The sequence below is a fragment of the Tyto alba genome, unplaced genomic scaffold, assembly GCF_018691265.1.
Source record: "Tyto alba isolate M040663 unplaced genomic scaffold, T.alba_DEE_v4.0 Super-Scaffold_22, whole genome shotgun sequence".
In the NCBI taxonomy this organism is placed as follows: domain Eukaryota; kingdom Metazoa; phylum Chordata; class Aves; order Strigiformes; family Tytonidae; genus Tyto; species Tyto alba.
The window spans coordinates 3192600-3213924 of NW_024881296.1; the positions used below are offsets into that span (position 1 = coordinate 3192600).

The 21325-nt window shown below is 37.9% G+C and overlaps 1 protein-coding gene across 1 annotated transcript in view; it reads right to left on the reverse strand.

The window, feature by feature from the left end:
- PCSK2 (proprotein convertase subtilisin/kexin type 2) overlaps positions 1-21325 on the reverse strand; it is a 107089-nt gene that overhangs the window by 36880 nt on the left and 48884 nt on the right. The window contains exons 3-5 of the mRNA XM_032986961.2: positions 19323-19436; positions 17540-17648; positions 15508-15545 (exon numbers count right to left, since the gene is read on the reverse strand). Of these exons, the coding sequence (XP_032842852.1) occupies positions 15508-15545; positions 17540-17648; positions 19323-19436 (261 nt within the window). The remainder of the gene's footprint in view (positions 1-15507; positions 15546-17539; positions 17649-19322; positions 19437-21325) is intronic.

The window sequence follows — 21325 nt, forward strand, 5'->3', positions numbered from 1 at the left end:
TCAGGTAGGTATGGTCTAACTCGGTATTAATTGTAACTAACTCAATATATTGCCAGTTTCTTATTCAGTAAGAACTTCTGTTTTCACTCTAAAAATATTGTACAGATGAGAATTTAAACTCAGTCATGTGTCAGCTGCTGTTTTTTCTCATCTGGAAGAAATGCAGCCCTACTTACATAGTCCCTAAGCTCAAAGGGGGTCCTGGTGAGGCTGATTTTTCAGGACATCAGACACACAAGCACCTCATGATAGCTATCAACTCCTCTTGACTCTAAAATTCCCTTCTTCAAAGAATTATGAATGGAAAAGCCCTTCTAGCTGTGAAGATGTACCACTCATGTCCAGAGTAGCAACAGACAAATGGATTCCAGCATGCACGATTCAGCCACCCTCCAGCAGACTACAGCTCTGCTCTATGATCCATGTAACCAAATGTCAGCTTTTGGGAAAGTTGCTTTAGGCAGGCTATAAACAAAGTTGTGCAGCACTCGTCCACATCCCGTAGTGCTTATTTGCTTGATTTTGGATCACTGCACTCAAAGGAAAAAGACATCTAATGTAGCAGGAATCATCCACAAAGTGCAAAATTAAGAAGAATTCTTGGAAAGAAAACAACTGCTGACTGCAAAATTTATCTTCATTAGGGTCTTTGAGAAAAGACAGCGAGTTTCAGCTTCATGAAGGAATACTCCGCCCACACTATAGAAGCAGTAGAACGGGTAGTGAAACAGCAGCGACAAGTGCAAATGGATTGTTTCAAGTTCCTAATTTAAAGATCAAGTTCCCAAATATCTAAGCCTCAACCTTTTAATATTTTTTTTTTTTAAAAAGCATAAGCCAGTGACAAATTAAATCAGTTTCAAAACTGGACCAAAAAGGGAACAGCTTTAGTAGATAGCTAAAATACTTCACCTTGTGGTTTGGGAAGTGAATATTAAAATCTGTGGTCTGCCATCCTCCTCCACAGGCTGGACTCCCCAGCAGGCAGCAAGAGGGAATTTATTGTTAACATGGAGATTTAACCAGGTTAGGAACCCAAGAGGTGGCAACCAAAACCAGTGCAAATGAGGAACTGCAACAGCACACTGAAATGAAAACATTTTGCTTTTCAATTCAGGTGATTCAGTTTCCAGTTTTAATGTCAAACTAGTCTACTGGCAGTTACTTCTCTTAGACCTGAATTGTCTAATATTTGGTTTTCAGTATCTAAGGTAGTTCCTGGTCTTTTCCTCCAGGGAGCAACTCAAGCCACCAATCTTAGGCACTGATCACAGATTGCGGTCTAGCCTTAGACTAGTCATTAGGCATACTGCGTTAGAACAAAATGAATCCTATCCCTCGTGTTCAATCAAAACCAGTTCATTGTTGCAAAGCGATTTGAATCTGATGTTTATCAGTCACTTTCTATACACGATTACTTATAAATAATGTCTATTATATTACAAAAATGATATTACAGAGAGGAATAGTACCGTATTTTAAGGCATATCTCTATTTTTTCTTTCTAGCCTCTTCCTCAAATAAGCTGCTAACAGAAGAGTACTGGATCAGATGATGAGATTCTTTCAATCATTTATTAAGTAATGGCTTGTATATCACAACCGGAATATATTACTTTCACCTGTGTATAAAATTCTGCTTTCCTTAAAAATAAGCTTAGACTGGCATTTCCCAAAGAATTGCCCTGTACTTTTTAAAATATACAGAAGATTTTACTGCATGTAAAACATTAATGATGTAAAATATGACAATAACAATAAATCTGTTGTTCCATGTGTTGCTCAAATCTGTAAAAAAATTACGTATCTTGAATAACGCAGCAAGCCTGTGAAGCATAATTTACATATACGTCTTTTCTTTCTCTGTAACGCAAGAAATGTACCTGTGCTCACATGCTTGTGCAGGAGACAAACAATTAAAGACACATGTCCTGCTGGTCACAGTCTGATTCTATTCATGATGTTATATCCCTGGTGAATTTATCTCAAAGATTTGTATCTTCTTTTAAACGAAGAGAAAAATTTTTAACACAGGTAGCATCTGGTCTTACTCTCTTCAGGCAACTGCAAATCCTTAGAGATCTGAGGCAGAAAGATACCTTTTGCTTGTTTGATTTCTTTACTAATCCAAAGAGCGAGCAAACCCCTGGGCTCAAAATACAACATATTACATCTCAGAGAAACTGTACTAAAATAACATCAAATGTCACATGGTAGAAAAATGAAATTCAGTTTTGTACACACAAGCTTAAGAAAATGGAATATGCTTACCAAGAAGCAAAAAAGGAGGCAACATGATATTCTGCCTAGAAGATGTATTATAAGGCTAAAAGGTCATTAATGAAAGAGGCACTGTTGCTAAGTCACAGCAGTCACACCATAAGATCTCTCCTCCCTGCCATGGGAAGCATGTTGTTCTATTTTGTTTTGTGTTTTTTTCTTTTTTAATGGAAATGAAAAAACCCTGCAACTTCTTAAACAGCTCTGCTTCTACATGAACTAATTTACATGTCCTATACTACTATCCAGCAAATTTAGAGCTCCATTCAAGACCTTGTCAACACTGAGAATATAGCCACAAAGCAATAGGCTGTGTTCAAAAACATTAATCTTAAAGAGCAAATTCACTGACAGTGAATACTGTCACCTCCCTCCAGAAACATAAACCTTTTAGCCAATTCTTACAGGTACATCATAAAAGTAAAAATACTCAGACAACACCATCCAGATCTTGAATAATGAGTAAAACAGCAGTACACTTTTCTGCCGTCCTCCTTTTCAAAACAGACACTGACTAGCAGATTAGAGCATCACTTGAAATGGATGGAGTAGTGTGCTGGGTCCTGAATATTACCTGCGGGGTCCATAAGCACTCCTGGTATTCCAGTTTCAGGCATTCACTAGAAGCCCTGCTTAGCCACAGAACAGGCAAGTACGGAGCACACCGCAGTGGTGGCTTCATTTTGTGGTTGTCACTGAAAAAGCTCTTTCTTCAACACTCATCAAGCATCTGGGATTAGGTAAAAAGGAAAACTAGCAGCATTACAGCCAAAACAGGATAAACTGACTACAAACAACAGGTGACTACTGCCTAATTTAGAACAGTAAAAATAGTTGAGATAACAAGCAATAACAATTCTAATAATCCAGTTGTTAGAATTTATAGGAAGACATGTTGGCTGTCCCACCTCTGATGTAACGAATTTTGCAAAGCTGAAACTTTTTCACTGCTTAGGTTTAAAAACAAACAAACAAACAACACAGCCTAAAAAAACACAGAGCCTCATGTTAACATTTATATTTATCTTCATTAAGGTAGGTTTATTTTTAAAGCTACAGTTATGAAGAAAAATTGCTTCACTGAGATCATCTTACATTATGTTCTTTTTCTACGTTAAACAGATTTCTTCTGTCAAGCAACTGATGATCCTCTCTACATATCACTTGGCACTACAATGTTATGCAATCTCTGATTTTACTTTATTTCCCCTACTGATTTCCTTCCTACTTCCCCTGCAGATAAAATCAGAAAACCACCACCATGAGTTACATTGCCAGCTGGTGCTCTAACATCAATGTGAGCATCCTCAAAAAGAAAGGCTGTGGCTAAACAAACTCTTTATTTCACATGGGCATAAAGCATCTGGGCAGTACAGCGGTGATGTATACCACACAGGTAGATCTAAGCAAAAACCAAGCTTCAAAGAATGAAAGAAATGATCAATTCCGTGCTTAGGTAGCAAGACTGTTGAATGTTTTCCCAATAAACAAGAAGTCCAAATCCATCCAGCTAAATGCCATCTAACTCTCTGCGGCTGTTTGATAATGCTTGACTCGGAGGTATATAGTCAAACACGACAAAAAAAAATAAAGAATCACAAACTCAGAGAAAATTTAGGCTGAGCAGGATTTTTAAGAAGTGGAAAAGTACTTTTTTTTTTTTTTTTCTCCTAACAAAGTTATATAAAACTAGCTTATTGAAATTCCCTCCATTTCCTCTACCCTGCACCTCCACCTGACATAGGAAAAAGCATAAGAAATTGAGGCAGGCATGAGACTTTATTAAAAAAGAAGCAGTCAAATGAACTTGTGCTTATAATAAAGAGGCTGTTTCACAATTCACCTCTTGGCATTCTTAGCCTACTCCACAATTTTCAGGTCGATGTAGAGGAAAGCTGAAGCATATCACCAGTTATTAATTACTCAGAGCCAGACCTCTGAAGGCAAAAGCAAGTTAACCTACAAAAAAATGAAACCTATTTCTGCTCAGCCAAACATTCCTTAATTTTCAGACAGGGTGCACAAGAATCTTTAAGCTGTATCTACAACATACTGAAGGGGTACTGGATGTTTATAGGGAGGCATATTGCTAAGACAATTACATTAGTAAAATAAAAATAAATTAATCAACTAGTTACTGTTGAGAGATTTTCAGGGCAAGTAGCAAATTGAAAGCTTTAAAGCTTCAGACTATGGAATGAACTCAATTTCTTTAATGGAGGGGGAGAAGAAAAAAAACCTGGCATCTGAGTGGCTAGAGATGTATGAGCCATTGGATTATTTTATAGTAATAGCAAATACAGATTGTGCAGGCTTTTACTGAAAAATACCATGAACACACATTTTATCTAGCTTTAGTGTTCCACTATATTAAAAACCTGGCCCACATTCCCTTTCCATTACATGGATTTTTTCCCCCTTCAGATACTTTGATTATGTATTAGCATGACCTACTGAAGTTGAGAGAGTAATAGGGGTATAAAGCTGGCAGCAGAGAAATGACATTCAGGGCCATTATTCTTAGTTATATTCCTGTAAGAAATAACTGAGTTTGTCAGTACATCAAATATGTGCTGGGTGCTGAGCTGCAGTAAAGTTTGTGTTTGCAGTGTTTTGATGGCATCCAGCACTTACAGCCTCTTGGAGGGATGAGCTGGAAGAGAAGGGGAGCTAAGCCTTCTTGCTCCCATCACTGAGCCCAATCCAATGTCTACCTAAATCTGTCGCAGGCTCTCCCACCAACCACGGCAGGCAGGATTCAGATCACACAGAGCATAAAAGTCTCTGAAGCGGCAAATGGTGGATAAGGGACAATTTTTTCCAACAGTGTAAAAAAATCTATGGCTCAAGAGTTTGCAGTACAAACTCAGCAGTCATTTGACTCCAGTCATTTATCATGACATAGTCTGGGTGAAGAGCGGCTGCTTGCGCTGGGAGAGCAAACTCTTCCCTGTTGCCGTGCGTGGCTGACAGGCGTTGGCACCCACGTCACACTCTGTGACCACAAAGGCATCACAGTCAGACCCCATCAATTATCAGCAGTGCTCCTAGCAAAGTGCAGGAATACTGGATATGTGGTTATAATGGCACTCATGAAACAAATTTGGCAGGATATTAAGGATGACCACTTTAACAAGTTATACCAATCTATTGTTACAGAACAGGCAAACTGCAGCTTTGAAAACAAGGAAATCAAAGTGGCTTAGGTGGTCTGTGGAGTTAGTTACAACAGACAGACCTGCTCTGTTGTGGTTATGGAGAGGGGAGATCAGGGAGAGCTACTCAGGTGACACAGAGGAACTGAAAGTAAGAACAGATGAGACAGAGAAGTGGTTAGGTATTTTCTTTTTTCTGAAAGGTTTCTCACCTGACAAGAGAAGAAACCATTAACAACTGCCCAACTGGTGTTTCACCTAAATTGCATGAATATGGAAGATGAATGGACACATAAAAGTGATGTTGTAGGTGAACCAGAAGGAGGTGAAAATTTCAGAGACAAGATTCAAAAAAACATAATGCAAATTATTATCTACATTTCTTTTGTCACAAAAAGCAAACACGGGTTGATTTACATGCTTTAGAGTTAAAAGGTCTTGAAGATTTAGTCTGTTTTATTCCAGTTGGATGCTGACCTCATTAGCATAGTTTGAGGGCATCCCAGGGGAGTATTAATAATGTGACTAATCAAGACATGCTGGGTTCTCAGGGATTTTAATGGACCCATTTATATGCTTTTGCATTAATTAAAAAGTTTACATTGTTTATTCCATGTGGAATCAGCAAAACCAGTAGGCAGCTAAACCCAAAATTTCAGGGAGAGACAGTGAGATCTTCAAAACTGACATTCTTGTGTAAATCCACACATACTACATTTTGCAGGTGTTTATGCTTTTAAATAGTACATGATCATTCCAGGTTCTTCTCTTAAAGATTAGTGTATTTGATAGTAACTAATATTTTCACAGTAATTTACTGAGCGCATAAATTTAAGAAATGTTCTAGACATCATTAGCTGACTGAAAGATTCACAATTACATCAGTCAGACACAGTATCACTACTGACTAATTCAGCAACTGAGTTAAGTGCCATTGAATTAAAAGTGATTTAGTTTCTCACAAGAAGCAATTGTAAAACACATGTGCTAGCATTGAAATTATGAAGTCCTTTAACACAGCACAGCCTTTGTGCTCCTCTCTGTATATATTCAAAGAGAGATTAATCTCCTTTAATAAAGTCCAGGCCACAACCTGTCTGCAGAACAACGATCCCCAATCTACACCAAAGCTTATGAGTGATGACAGCACACAGAATGGGACTGAAGTATGTACCACCCTACCCACTTAACTTTCACCAAACAACAGCTATGCAGCACCGATAGTGGCTGAAGTTTCATGAAATACAAGCTCCTGTTCTACAGTAAAACATGTGATCTCAGGCAGACATGTTTACACAGCTCCTGGTGTCATTATTTGCTCAGTTGAAGCTAGGAAGCCTATGACTCTTACTGTGATGATTGAGAGGAAAAAAAAAAAAAAAAGGAATACACATTAGAACAAACATGACAAACCTGTTATTTATATGATCTGTCAAATTTCTGATTGCTCTGAACTTAATGGAAAAACTATCAGTGACTTCAATGAAGCCCACATTTCATTAGACATTGTACACTGCTATTCTGTTCCCCAGTAAGAGATGTTCATTATGCTTATTGCTTCTGTTGGAAATGCAATAGAAATGAAAAACATTATACTTAAATCAAAGAAATCTGAAATAGGGCAGGCGTTTAAAAATATTTAACCACCTACATAGCTACTGAGAAGTGAAATATTAATATGGAGAACATAAATGCATACAACTAAAATCAAATAATGCAAAGCAAAACACCATGTCAGAATGAAGTGCAAAGCCAGAAAAAAAATCAAATTTATTTCAAATAAACCAAATTAATTTACAGGCACACTAAAGGAAAGGTGTTTAAAGTACTGGAGATCATCTACATCTTTATCTACTGTGTTTAGACTATTATGGTTTTTCAGAATAAAGCCAACTCCTTGTGCATCCCTGCTCTCCTCTTCTGCAAGTCTGGCTTATCCAAAGGGCTTGGTGAAAACTCCTTTTAAAACCAACTGCGTGCCCACTAATTAATAGTGGGTTTGATACTCTCCTTGCCAAAATCATCACTGGGCCTGAAGGTATCTCCCAAACACCTGGCAAATTCTGATGAATCTTTGCAAGGGACTAGCATTCCCCACATGCAGCATCTAATTCGCAGTTCCCTGCTGATACTTCAGTAGCAAAAATGTAACTACAGCATGAAGTTTAATTAAGTTCTATTTCAATGCTGATGGATATTCAGGGATTTCAACACTGGTTAGTGACTTAAACAGTATGAGCAGTTAAAATAACCATTATTTGCGAAAAATAAAATTAAAAAAAGCTTCCAAATAAAAAAAATCTTCAAAAATGTTTTTGCCCTTCTTAACACAAAATGTGGTACTTTCACTTTGGGGAAACAAAATGACTTTATTTCATTTTGTTGAACTTGGGTTTAAAATTACATGGTGTGCGATGCCTCCAGGGGACCATGTATATGACCCTGTTCTCTCAAGTGGACCATGCACCGGAGTGGGATCTTGTTGCTGCTGTTTTAATTCAGAGTGTTCGAGAAGTCAAATATGTAAAATGAGGCTAAACTGATCCAAAATTTCAATTTAATTTTCCCAAGGACACTTTGATTTTATAAAACACTCACCTTTGCTAGCAAAAATACTGTTCTAGTGGAAGATTTCTGGCCAGATCCAAAAGCTAATTGGTTTGCAGAAGAGGAGGTAACAAAAAACCAAAACAAAGCAATGCCAGGTCCCTGCAGTGAGAACTAACATAATTCCTCTACTTTTCTTGCCCAAACAAAATAAAATATTTACAAAAAAACCTACATGGAGAAACCCTGGAGAGAGGCACAAGCCAACTTCAAAAGAACCAGCCAGGACTAATGCAGAAATGTCTTTACTCGTTCTCTTCCACCCCGATGCTTTTCTCATTTCAACAATCTTAACTTATGTTCCACAGATGATGCCTTAAGTGAAAATTAATACCACTGCTTAATGATTAAAGTGATTAGCCACCTTGCACTTTCTCAGTGTGCAGCTGATAAGTACATTGATTACAGAGAAAAATAAATGCTGCAGACAACGTGTGGTCTTTAGCTTGCAAAGCAACTGTCTTCAGCACCATCTCACGTTGCTTGTACACCAAGCATGCATTTAATTTAAAGATTATCGCTTTTGGGTGGTTCTAATATAGAATAAAGCCGAAAATTTCTTGCAGCATTCATTGATCTGAAAAGTATCTCAGGCAAATGCAACTAGAATATGATATTGTCTTTCTGATGCCACGGGAATTGTACTTGGAGGATATTTTATAGCCAGTATAAATCAGTGCATGCCCTGGAAGAGGCCAACATTAGTGGAGCAGTGCCAACTCCAGCTGTATAAATGGCGGTAAGCACCAAGCCCCAGAACTTGCCAAGCATTCAGGGTCCAGATCTCTCATAATGGGCTTTAGCAAAGCAGTTAGCATAACATCTTTCAGTGTGAGAAATCCAGTTTTCAGCTGAAAACACAGTTCTGTATGTGACACAAATCATCTCTCCTTAAGGCAATCACACCTCCTTCACAAGCTGCAGCCTCCTCAGCAGAAAAAAAGGCCTCTTTCTATGCCCTCTAGTCATATGAAATTATCCAGAGAAGAAGGAGTCTTCAAATTCCCTTTGCTGTTCCATCTTTTTAATTGAGTTGAAAGCTAGAAGGCTGTAATAACATCCATGATTACAAAACATTTTTATATTTTTTTAAGTAAGAAGACACTGACATCTCCTCTACACAGCATCATGGCTTCTCTCTCCCATTAGCAGTGTTCATAGTATCTACAAGGGAGAGAAAAGGAACTGTACAGTCACCTTATTTAGACATAAGCACATGAGCATCACTGTGACATGTACCTTCAAAACCAGTTACTGTTGGGAGTAGGGGAGGACTGCAGCACTCCATTATGTTTTCCAAGATATGAAGCATTTTCTGTATGTGACAAACTCAGGACACCCCTCCAAGTATACAGAGAACCTTACTGGCCTGGCTGATCTTATCAGAGAAGGCATCATCTCTTTTGCAACCTTTCATATGTTCAGAGAAAAAACAGATTGCACAGAACAGAGAGATAAGCCCACAAGCTGATCCTGCACAGAATAACAGAAAAAAATAGCCAAGTCTGAAACAGAGAACTTCATTCTCTTCCCAGTAACTTCTAATTTATGCCAGTGAAACTTCATTGTCTTGCATGTCCTGAATGATCACTTTCTAAATGCTAAAAGCAGCTTCCTAGCTGCCAGAAGCCACCTGAGCAGCATCAACAGCCCAAGAGAAGACAATCAGTTTCAGTTGCTACAGCATCAGCCAGCCTGGAGTTTAAACATTTGATCCATACCTCTATCCTGGCAAAGGAGAGGTTTCATTTTGTCTCAACAATTTCTTGATGAAATTTCTGTCACAATCTGCTTTAACAGCATCCATCAAACAGTGTGCTTACTGAATTTTCAGTGTTAGTAGAGGATGTACTGTGAATTTCTCAGGTTTTGGTTGATAATTTTTAATTGTTACGGTAGTATTTTAGAAAACCTATTAGCAAAAAAACCAACACCAAAAAACCAAATTCAACCAGCCAACCCAATATCCAATTAGTGATGTGCTGAAGCACCTGAAACAGTTTATTCTGCTCTTTATTTTTTCATAATGTGTTATTTCAACATTACAATTAAAATAGGTACTAGGAACAAGGGCCAGCACACAGAGTTTGTCCATAAAATACCTTTGATGTATTAACAGTAAAGTTTTATAGAAATTGAGTGCCTAGTGCATGCACTCAGTAACCCTTTGAAATGCAGTAGGAAATGGCAGTGTAACTCCCCCAGGCTCTTTTGAAAATTGGATCTCATAAAGCTAACTGAAATCATCTGCTGAGGCCAGGCAAGTATGAACCTGACTCTGCTATGGTTTGGCTGTATGTCCCCTGCAGATCCCCTGGGCTGATATTAATGATGATAGTGCAGAAACAACTGGGAGCTTTTCAAGGTCTTCAGAGAGTTTCTAACAAATTTCGGTCTCGGGAGGGTAACATTTTTCCTGCAACTCTATTTGACTTGGGCAATTACATCAGCTGGGATTTCTGTGGGGCAGATCATCAGGGTCACAGCAGCACATTTCAGTAGATGCCAATGGAGCTCTGTCAACTTACAAAACCCCACAATTAGGCCCCAGTGATTTTAGTGGAGATACTGATGATTTATACTGGTAAATCACTGAGATGAGGCTCATGGCCTCCAGAACAACTTACTGGTCCTTTCAGTAGCATGCAGGGAGGCCAGGGCATACTTAGAAATTCATGCTAATTAAGGAAACACAGACTTTCTAAAATAAAGAAGAACCCTTATGCTGTTGTTAAGCTTCACTGCACATATTGCAATGTATAATTTACTGCCTGTGTTATTTCTTATTTCTTTCATGGCCGTAAAGATTATTCAATTATGTTTTTGTTCCCCTAGCAAACAATGGAAATTGCAGCTCATAACAGAAGTAGAACATTTCACTGCTTATGTGTTAAGACAGTTATTCCAAAAATATGCTTCTGTTTGCCTCTCAGAAAGGTGGCAGGAGCTGTTATCATATTAGCTTGTGACAAGTTACCAAAAGTTGTGAGTGAGAGTTTGTGTTTGGAGATGTTGTCAAAGTGGAAAGAGAAGACAGGTAAGAACATCCGCTGTTCACCTTTGAATAAGAAAGGGCAGATGACAGAAAACTTCAATTAACCCCAGGGTAACTTCAGAAAGTCTTCCCTCATTCCTTACACAGGGACTTTTTTCTCAGCAAATCCTTTCCCCTGTACAGCCTGAGTGACAGCTGGTAAGAAAGTTTTAACATAAGGTTCTACCATAAAGATAGATGCTACAGAGAAGAAAAGACAGGAAGTTAGGGGAAGGACAGCAATGAAGTGCTGCTAGGATGACTGCATATTTTTTTGTGCACATTACATCTGTGTAATTCCACAGATTTCAAAATGTTTTTTCTTATCTGAATATGTTCTATTACTATCTATTACTAAGAATCACTGCATGATTCTCATTTTACATGTATCAGTACTTTGTAAAAGTTCCCTATTCACATAGTTACCTCCAGTTTTCCTACAGTAAATGTTTGTCTTATCCTCTCTCCCTCCCCTGTTTTTTTAATCAAGCTATTCAGCTTCAGACAGAGTTCAGACATTGAAACTGGAAATTTTTTACTCCTGGCCCAACTCACTTGGTGGGATCCTGATTTTTCTCACTACTGCTAATCAGGGACAAACCCACTTATATGAGATGATCAGCTCCCTGCTGCTGTAAATGGGATAATGCAGATACACTGACCTTCACCAGCAGACATTGGCCAAGTACTGCAATACAAACTGATATGAGAGAGAGATCAGCTTGTATTTCCTGTTTGTGGTACAACAAATCTTCGTTTGCTCTCCTTTAGGTTTTTCTTTAAAACAATGTACTAAAATTTGTAATGCACACCCCTCACAGCTGCTGTTCTCCTCTTTTATTAGATATACCTAATATACAGCCCTTGTTACTTCACTTTTATTTCTCAGATGCTGTATCTTGGAGAAGTCAGTCCTGAAAATTGCTGGCTTTGTATGTATGGTCTGAGTTGAAAGAAAAAGATGGAGTACATTAGGCTTCAACTTTAATTACCAGTTCATAATGAAGGGTTCTCTTAGTGAGGGAAAAAAAATAATTTCCTGAAGGCTGAACCTCTACAGGGTTTCCAATGCTTGGAATAAAATACCAACTGTTTGACAGCAAGTCTCTGCATTCAAGGTACTGAATGGAAAATTCCAGCTTTGCCATAACCCCTTGATCCCAGAAGAGTGAGTAGCTATACTGCAGCAATCTGGGAGGGGGCACTGGGAGAGCAGTCCATCCAGGCCCTGAGCAGGCACACTCCTTTCCATGTATATAAAGCGCGTTAAAATAAGAAATGGATGATTCAAGCAGGAAAGCTCAGAAACTGCCAAGAAAAACATAGATAGAAGTGCACTCCATATGATAGGTCATAGTTCAACAATTTTTAGGAGAAAATACAAATCGGTTTTTCCTTTAGAAAACTCTTTCTCTTCCCTGACCCTCCATTTTGCCTAAGTGCTAACCCCCATTAAACTATTCAAGCAAGAAAACCAGCAAGTCAAAAACATAAAACATAAAAGCAAATGAGTAACCAATGCCAAGTTTTTATACTTGAAAATGCCCAAGTGACAAAAACACCACCATTGTGAAACTTTCTAATTGCTCCCAATTTTCCAAGCAAGATGTACAGACATTGCAAGGGTATGCAGGCATTTGCTCACTTGAGAAACATAAGCTGTAGGCTTTTAATTTTCCGAAAATAAGCAATGTAACTTAAGAGAAAGCTGCCCCAAAGTGCAAATGTCGTGGAATACAAAACGTGGTATAGGAATTGTACAAAGGTGACTGCAACTCCTATGCCAGTCCAAAGTGAATTAACAATTCATTCCCTAAGAGACACATTTCATTGCATTTTTACATCTAAACTGATCTTTCCTCCAGCTGAATTTACATCCCTGTCTTTAGCTCACACCCAAATTACTACCTACTAGGTTAAAAGGCCCCGTGGTCTCTGAGACACAGCAGATGCTGTCAGAGCAGGATCTCCTAGGACTCAAGGAGGCCTGTGCAGCCTCGCACCAAGAGGAGAGGCAAAGTGCAGGTGAGCCAAGACTGGAGCTGCTGTGCTGTACCTGGGCGAGGGAGCAGAGAGCAGATTTTAGCAGCAGGAGCAGGAGTCAACCTTGCTCTTCAGCCAGTCACCTCTCTGACACAGCAACCATAGCCAGCTCTGCCTGAGGAGGTGCCAGCATATCCTACTGGTTACCAAGTTTACTCTTTTATTGGTTACCTTGCATATAATGGGATAATTTATCAGCACATTTCCTTGCTGTGCCCTCTGGTATATTCAGCACAGAATTAAAAGTGAACCTGAGGCAATAAAGATGAGCCATACACACTCAAGATTTTCTTTTTCCCCCCTTTTTTTTTTTTTCTCCCAGTGCTGTGACAACTTAGATCAACAGATTTCATGTGATAGCTCAGACTTTTGTATTTCTGTATTAAAAGCACTGGGGTGGTATCATCTCCTTTAAGACTGTGATCTTTCAGATGGGGTTTCTGTTGCTCCTTTAATGACTGTCTTACCAACCGCTTGTTCCTCAGTTTTTTCTCCCCTGTGTCTGGCTGTTGATCTGCCCTGCACAAGCCATGCTTAATTCTGCATTTTGCATTAGCCAGACAATCCTCTATTATCCCTTCATGGCCTGATCATTGCTTCACTACTGAACCACTCCTTGTTTGGACAAAGTCATTGCTACACAAACCTTTTCTGATTCACATCTCAAGATCAGTCTCCTCAAGTCTTTCATGACTGCCATTAAAGGTTTGTTGTCCCCATGCCCAGACAGCTTTTCTTCTCCAATTTTAATCCCAATATTTCTTTTCTGAACTCTTAGATTTCTCTCCAGTTCCACTATTTTCTGATTTCTAGCATCACGTCTGTGCACTGTCATTCTGTGTGTCATTTTCTATTAATTTCCAGAATATTCACTGTTGCCACTCTAAAAACAATACATTTATCCATCAAACAGAAAATACTTTTAGAATTAAAAGAGAAAACACTATTCCTGAGAAACCTATTTCTGGTTTCTGGGCATGATCCTAGGTTCACTGTTAACAACAGAACTGTTCCTATTTGACACTGTATCAGATATGGTGTACGGACTTTCTGACTGTTTATTTGAAATACGATATTTAGAACCAAAATATTCCCACATACCTTGTCCATGCTTGCTGCTGAAAAAGTGAGTGAAGAGTGTGTGCTTTGCCCAGACCATATGCTAGAACATACACACAGAGCATAAATCCTACAAAGAAAAAGGCTGCCTTATACAAACTTCTTTATATGTATCAGTTTATGGAAGCATCCTACTGAGCTATTCCTCTTGGGAGAGAATTTTGCAAGTCAGGGCACAGGGCTTAATTAGCTGCTATCAAATTATTGAGCCAGTTCATAAGGAGTGAAAATGGCTATTCTGCACTGTACCTCTGTGGTCAGCTATTTCTCAAATTCCTGTCCAAAGGAAGCACCTTCTATATCCATTTATTCTGAGCCAAATGTACTTTGCTCTCTGCAACAACAAATAGATTTTCATCCTGTGTCTTATTTTCCAAACTGCAAGTATGTAAAAATAATTGTCTTACTCTTTCTAATTTTGGAGCTGTTCTATCTGGATAGCTCATGTTTTTAGCTAAATTTCCAGTTGTCTTTGTTCTTCTTTTCATTTAATTGCCATCACAAACTAAACCACATTGCTCAGATGAAGAAACCTGGGCTTCCCATGACTGCAAGACCTAAAGCAGAGACACTGCAACCCCCTCAGGCAAGGACCCACCGCTTCTTGATGGGCATTGCCAGCACGTACCACAAAGTCAACCTACATCTGTGGGTGTTGGGAGCCCTTGCAGACACCTGGAGATGGAAGTGCTAGTGTCAATGGGGAGTTGTGGAGACCCTGGAAGAATTAAGAAAGATGAAATTCCTCCCGTCTGGAGGTCTGAAGCCTGAGGTAGGTTTGAGGAACAATCATTTGGCACAGCAGTGCTGGGAATACACAATCTGCCCTGCACGTGCTTTGAAGCACTAGATCAAATCACCTGTTATAAAGGAATTAAGCTGTTCCTGGAGGTTTCAGAGGCTAATATGTGCCTTGCCACAGCCCACAGCATCGTGGCCCTCCAAGTGACAGGTGCATTCTGCATCTTAATAGCAGGATTTAGAGCCAATTCCCAGGTCACTCATTTCTGTCCTAAATCCAATATTGCAAGCTGCAACTTATTTAATGTGAGGCAGCACTGTCATTCCTCTACAAAGAGACTTCTCGTATTTCCATTCCTTGCACAAGCAGTCCCATTTTTAGTCTGCTTCTTTCAATGTGAAATGTATCATCTGTAAAATCAGCAGTTCATCTGTACTGTTGTTCCACTCATTATTTAAAATTTTGCAGCAGAGGGATTGTAACAATAAGAAAATTCACATTTTACAGAAAAGGTCAGCATGTACTTACGTAATTTGATGCAAGATCAGGATGCAGATAATCAATTCCTGCAACAAGATAATGACAGAACAGAAACCGAAGGTTAAGAGTTTCAAAAACTATTTTCTAATGATTACAGAACAAAACAAGATTAATCTGCAACCACAGGAAAATGATCATGGCGAATAATGCAACTGATTGAAGTGAGATTCCAGTTTTTCAATGTAGACTTTTAAACTAGTGTACCATTTCTGATGCTAGGAGTTTTCAATCATTTATGTCAAAATCCAGGTGCCAACTGAAAAGGTGAGCTCAGTAACAAAATTTATTGACTTGTTTCGCAGACTAGATGATATTTATTTCTTAAAATTAGTTTAAATCATAATTCATCTTTATACAAGTTCTATCATCTCAAATCATACCAAAACAAACAAGATCAGTAAGCACTGGAACAGTAGAGGATATAAAAATGAGTATTTTTAACCACTGAAAATTGTAAACTAGACAGAAAATTACCTAAACTAGACTTGGGGCGATCATGAAGGCAAACATTTTGGATTATGTGTAGGAAAGAAAACTTACAATGTTGGATTAGACCATTTTAACAAATATCTGAGCATAGGCTTCACACCTTGTTAGTGTGTAAAATTTGCAACAGCGCAGTGGTGCAGAGTATACTCATTCTAATGCATAGCAGCTTTCTACATATGACAAATATACAAATCTCAGTGGATGGCAGAACAGAAGCAGATCTACACTCAGATGGGATAAGCTGACCTATTACATATCCAGTTAAAACATATAAAGAAACGGCCACCAATCTCCTGTTACATTTTGAACGTTTCTCTGCCCCATGTATTCAACCACCACATTATTACACAATCAATCTTATCTGTAAGAAGAATGTCATATTATCATGTTTATACTGATGAAACTATTAAGTTGTTATGTTTTGAAACCATTATGTAGAGTCCTTAGCACTAGATTTCCATGGAGAGACCCTTGTATCTGTGGAGAGCCTTACTAATCCAAATTGTAGATGGACAAAAGTCCCAACGAAGAATTATGTTATTCAGGTGCTCTCTTCCACAGTTACCGGAAGTGAATATAAGGCAAGTTACCCCCTTCTCTAAAAGCTGTATCTGATGGGCCAAGAGCTTCCTTTGGACTGAGGCTCAAATAGTTTGTCATTATTCCCCATCACAGTTATGTCTAGCTATTCTGAAAGCTAAAGCCTGCCTCTGTAAAATAAATGAAACTGTGATTTCTCATGAGATTGATCTCTCATCAGTATAGAGATGTCTGAGTCTACTTTCTTACTTCCACAAAAATTTTGTTTTAGGAATAAGCAGATGTGGAACAGAAGTAAGTGAGGACAGATCTCAGATGACCCTAGAAAACGTATGTGGATCCAGACATTTTATTTATTTATTTATTTTTAATATTATTCAGCCACCATAAATGAAAAACACAACTTTAAAAGTGCAAAAGACTGTACAGAATTCATGTACTTTAGCAGGAACCCATGAGTAGAAGAGCTGTGACTTCAACTATACTTTTTATCTTCATCTTCCCTGAATTTGCCCTCAAATTAGTAATATATTTAATATGCAGGTCTCCACTGACCTTTATTTTAATATGCAGGTACTTATTGGCATTCAGCATGAAAGTGTTTAATTATTTCAACTGTCAAGTATGACTTTTGAGAATAATGTAACCCAGAAAATATTTTAAGTACTTTTTACACAGCAATTACATCCCCCAGTCAGTGCCTACAGAAGTCAAGGGGAGTCTTTCCTTTAGCTTAACAGCCATTATAGTGTGCCCTGGAAGATAGCTGAGTGATAATTGCAAACTGCTTTTAATGCTTCGGTATCCATGCTTCAGTATCCCTAGTGAAGTCTTTGTAACATATTTTCCCTGAAGATCTCAAAGTCTTTATGGAAGCTGGTAGTCTCACCACTATAGGCAATCCATTATTATTTTGAATCTTTTTTTTTACTTCAATTACATGGAAAAAAGCTATTTTAAAATATTAAATTAGCATTCAGTCTTCACTTACCATCATCCATAATTCCTATGGTTACTCCCTTCCCTGTGTATCCCAGCTCCCACGCTTCAGCTACATTAAGGTCAAGTCCAGGAGTCCCATCTGCTTGACCAGTGTTAATCTAATACATCAGTGAAAAAGAAGAAAAGCTTTTTTTACTTGACAGACGCATTTCCACAGCCACTGAATTTTGCTTTATGTCTTTGCAGGTATACTTGGTACGGAAAATAAATCCCATTTGTTTTAGAGTGCGCATCTGTACATAATCATATCTACTGCAATAATGCAGCAGTAAAACAAACAAATAAACACCAAAACCCAACCCTGGGTAAATTCACTTTTTTGTGGTTTATAAGATTTGGTTAAACACTGAATCTTTTGGATCCAAAAAAGGACTTTTTTACTTAAGCATGTCAGGGCAGTAAGTCAATCCAGATAAAAGTTAGACCAATGGATTATACAGAGGACTTTTTTATGAGCAGGAAATGTTTTTTACTTGAAAGCAGGGATCTACTTAAATTCATGACCCACACACAGTGGGTTTAGTACCAGGAACAACTTCTCTGATAACCAACTTCATCCTTCTTTAAGCAGGAATGTTCCTTCAAGGGTCCTTTCCAGTCTTGGGTTTGCTTAATTCTATGGTTCTGCAGTACAGGAGATGCTCTGTATCTTCAGGCATTACTCATATACAGCAATCTTATTCGCAAATTTCTCAAGCTCCATGAGAACAATAATATAGCTTTTACTGTTCCAGATGCAAAAAAGATACAATTTTGTGTCAGACACATCTTATTTCAAAACACATTTTAGTGTACTTCATAATCTAAAAAATGTATAGCTTCATTAAAAAATTGTTATTTTTATCATTGCAACATTTTGATTGAAGTAGCAGAAAGAAACTAAGCCACACTTTAGTTTAACATCTTATGAAGGATGAAATTCCATCCATGCTAATGTGCCCTCATTCATCTAAAAACTCTTGTTTTCAGGGAAAAAACCCCACAGCTATATTGGATGTATTCTTAAGAAATAAGAAATGGATTAAAAGGAAAGAGAATAAGAAACACTGCTCCTAGGCAAAAAGACTCTTCTGAAGTTAACAAGGCAGTACTCCATTTACTACGTATTTCATCATAAATAGGTTGCAACATTAGAACTGATCAAAAATACCAACTTTTTAAATAGAAAAATATAATTTTTGGCTACTTGTATGTAAAAATGTATTTTTTCTTTTATGACTAAAGACTTCTCCCTATAATATATGACATGTTAAAAATGAAACAATTTAGCAAAGTATTATTTCTTTTGACATTAGCTAAAGCCAAAAAATCATCAGTTTTCATCTGTTCCACTTTTGAGAGACGAAAATCAATTAATATTCAAATTCCGTAAGAAAAGAAAAACCTCAATTTTTTCTAGCCAATTCACTAGAAGTTTTTGTTATAATTCTATAATGATATTTTACCTGGCAACAGCTCAAAGACATAATTCATATGCAGTTTTAGGGGTCACATCAGCACACTAGGAATGCCCACAGGATACCTATAAAGTTCTCTGTCAAGCCTTCTAAGGACCTCTCCATTGACTGAAATGAAATTTAGCTCTTGAAATGTGCTGGGTCTTCCCAGTGTAAAAGAGGTACAGTTAAAAACAACAGGACCAAGCCTTGGATCCATTCCCAAGTTCTTGTGACATATTTGGAAGGAACTCTTGCAAAACATTGCAATAGCACAGAATGGCTTGAATGCCAATTATTTATCTATGATTTCTGTGATTTTTTTTTAAAACTTACCAGATACCATTGCTTCGTAAATAAAGGATCATTCATGTTGATGTCAATGTCATTGATGTCTCTATATCCTCGCTTCCTTCTGCTGAAGCCTTCCTGTTGCACAGCTTTCCTTACCTGGAAGGGTTAATTTTTACATCTTTAGCTCAACATTCTTAACCACATATACAAAGATATTTTAGCCTTGTTTTCATGAGATAAGGATTACGAAATCACACTGGTTGTGTCCATGTCATTCATTTGCAACTTCTAAACCAGTGACTGATTTCAGACAAAATTGGCAACGATGTGAGAGCTCCAGGACTACTACAACAGCTATGTGGGGTAGAGACACCCAGAAGCGTCCTATCTGGAGGAAAGCTACAGCTTGAACATGTTTTAGACACCCAGCAATGTGCATAAGAGCAAGCCTCTATCTAGGCATTATTATCATGGATCTTCTTGTCATACTTTTCTTTTTCATTGCCAGCAAAATCAAAACATTTTTTTTTATTTGAAGCTAAATTTATTTAACTAATTCCCAATATGTCACTGTTCCAAGCTACAGGCATTTGATAAAATGAGGATGCATGTCTCAACCATGTTTTCACTTTTTCAGACTTCTCTCCAGAGCATTTTCAGAGTATTAGATAGCCCTTCCTGCCAGAGATTTGCTGGGAGAAAAAAATCTGGTGTTGTGTGCTTTCATCTTACTCCTGAGGGTCTCAAAAATACGTCTTGTAAAGTGATCAACTTTCAGGGATTACTCTTGCAATAAGTAAGTGATAAGTAAATATACTGGCAAGAAAAACTAAAGGGCAAAAAAGCCCCTAAACTGACCTCACTGGCTGGATTGCAAGATGCAAAAATACTGGTTATGAAACACAAGTAGCCATAGTTTTTTAGAGATCTTTTTCTCTCTGAACAGCAAATGCACAAAAACCTTTAAGTAGGCAGTGTAGAAAATAAGAAAAGTTACACACACAAACATCTTTGGAGGCAGGGACTACAAATGTCAGACCATAATGATCTTATTTGTACCCATGTAAAAGAGCACTCCTAAAGGAGACCACTGAATGGTAGTAATTGGAGTTACAATATGTGCTAACATATTCCCAGACCTTGCCAAAGTGCTGTCAAGTATGGCATACTCTTTAGCCTAACAGCTGGAACAAGAATAGTACGAAGAGTCACAGAATTTACTTTTTATATATATATATATAAATATATATATATATATATATATATATATATATATATAATCTAACCTTCTTGATCAAAGAGAAATGCTTAAAACCATAAACTGAGTACATCTTGAGGTGCAGCAAGAAGGCAGTAAGACCCCTAACATTTCCTTAGGCATTTTATTGGAAAAAAAGTCCCAAACATGGTTATCAAATAAATCTAATAACTCAGAGAACCACCTCTACATGTGTGGCTTTCGCATTTCTGATTAAAAATATGTATACAGGAGTTACACTAATGTATCGCAGTAACTCATATAGTGTCAGCCAAAATCAACAGAGGACAAAATTTATCCAAAGGCTAAATGAGATCTTAGGTCAGTTGAGTCATTGTTGTACGTGTCCTTCTGTCTCCGTTAATTAAAGCAGGAGCCTCAAAAGACAGTGCTCAATGAGATGCCTAAGGCTGAGATGAAACTGGGATCTAACTGATGGAGGCTAAAAGCTTTTTTCCTCACAGCTAGATTCCTTCATTATAACCCTGAAAACCTACTACCAATTCATAGTAGAGCAGGATGGGGCAGCGTGTCCTGAAAAGGCAGTACCAAATGTTTCTAAAAATCTACCCGTATGAATTCTAACACCTTAACTAAAAGTGCCACATGATAAAGTATTGAATTGATAAGTGCCTTCATTTATATGTGTGCTTCCATTACTTCTGCAGGTTCATTAAAAGCAGAACAGACTGAAAATAAAGAAAATCCTAATACAAAACAAGCCGGAAAGAAGATAGTGATTCAGTAGGACCCATACCAGGTATACTTAGTGGCACCAGGTGTCTGT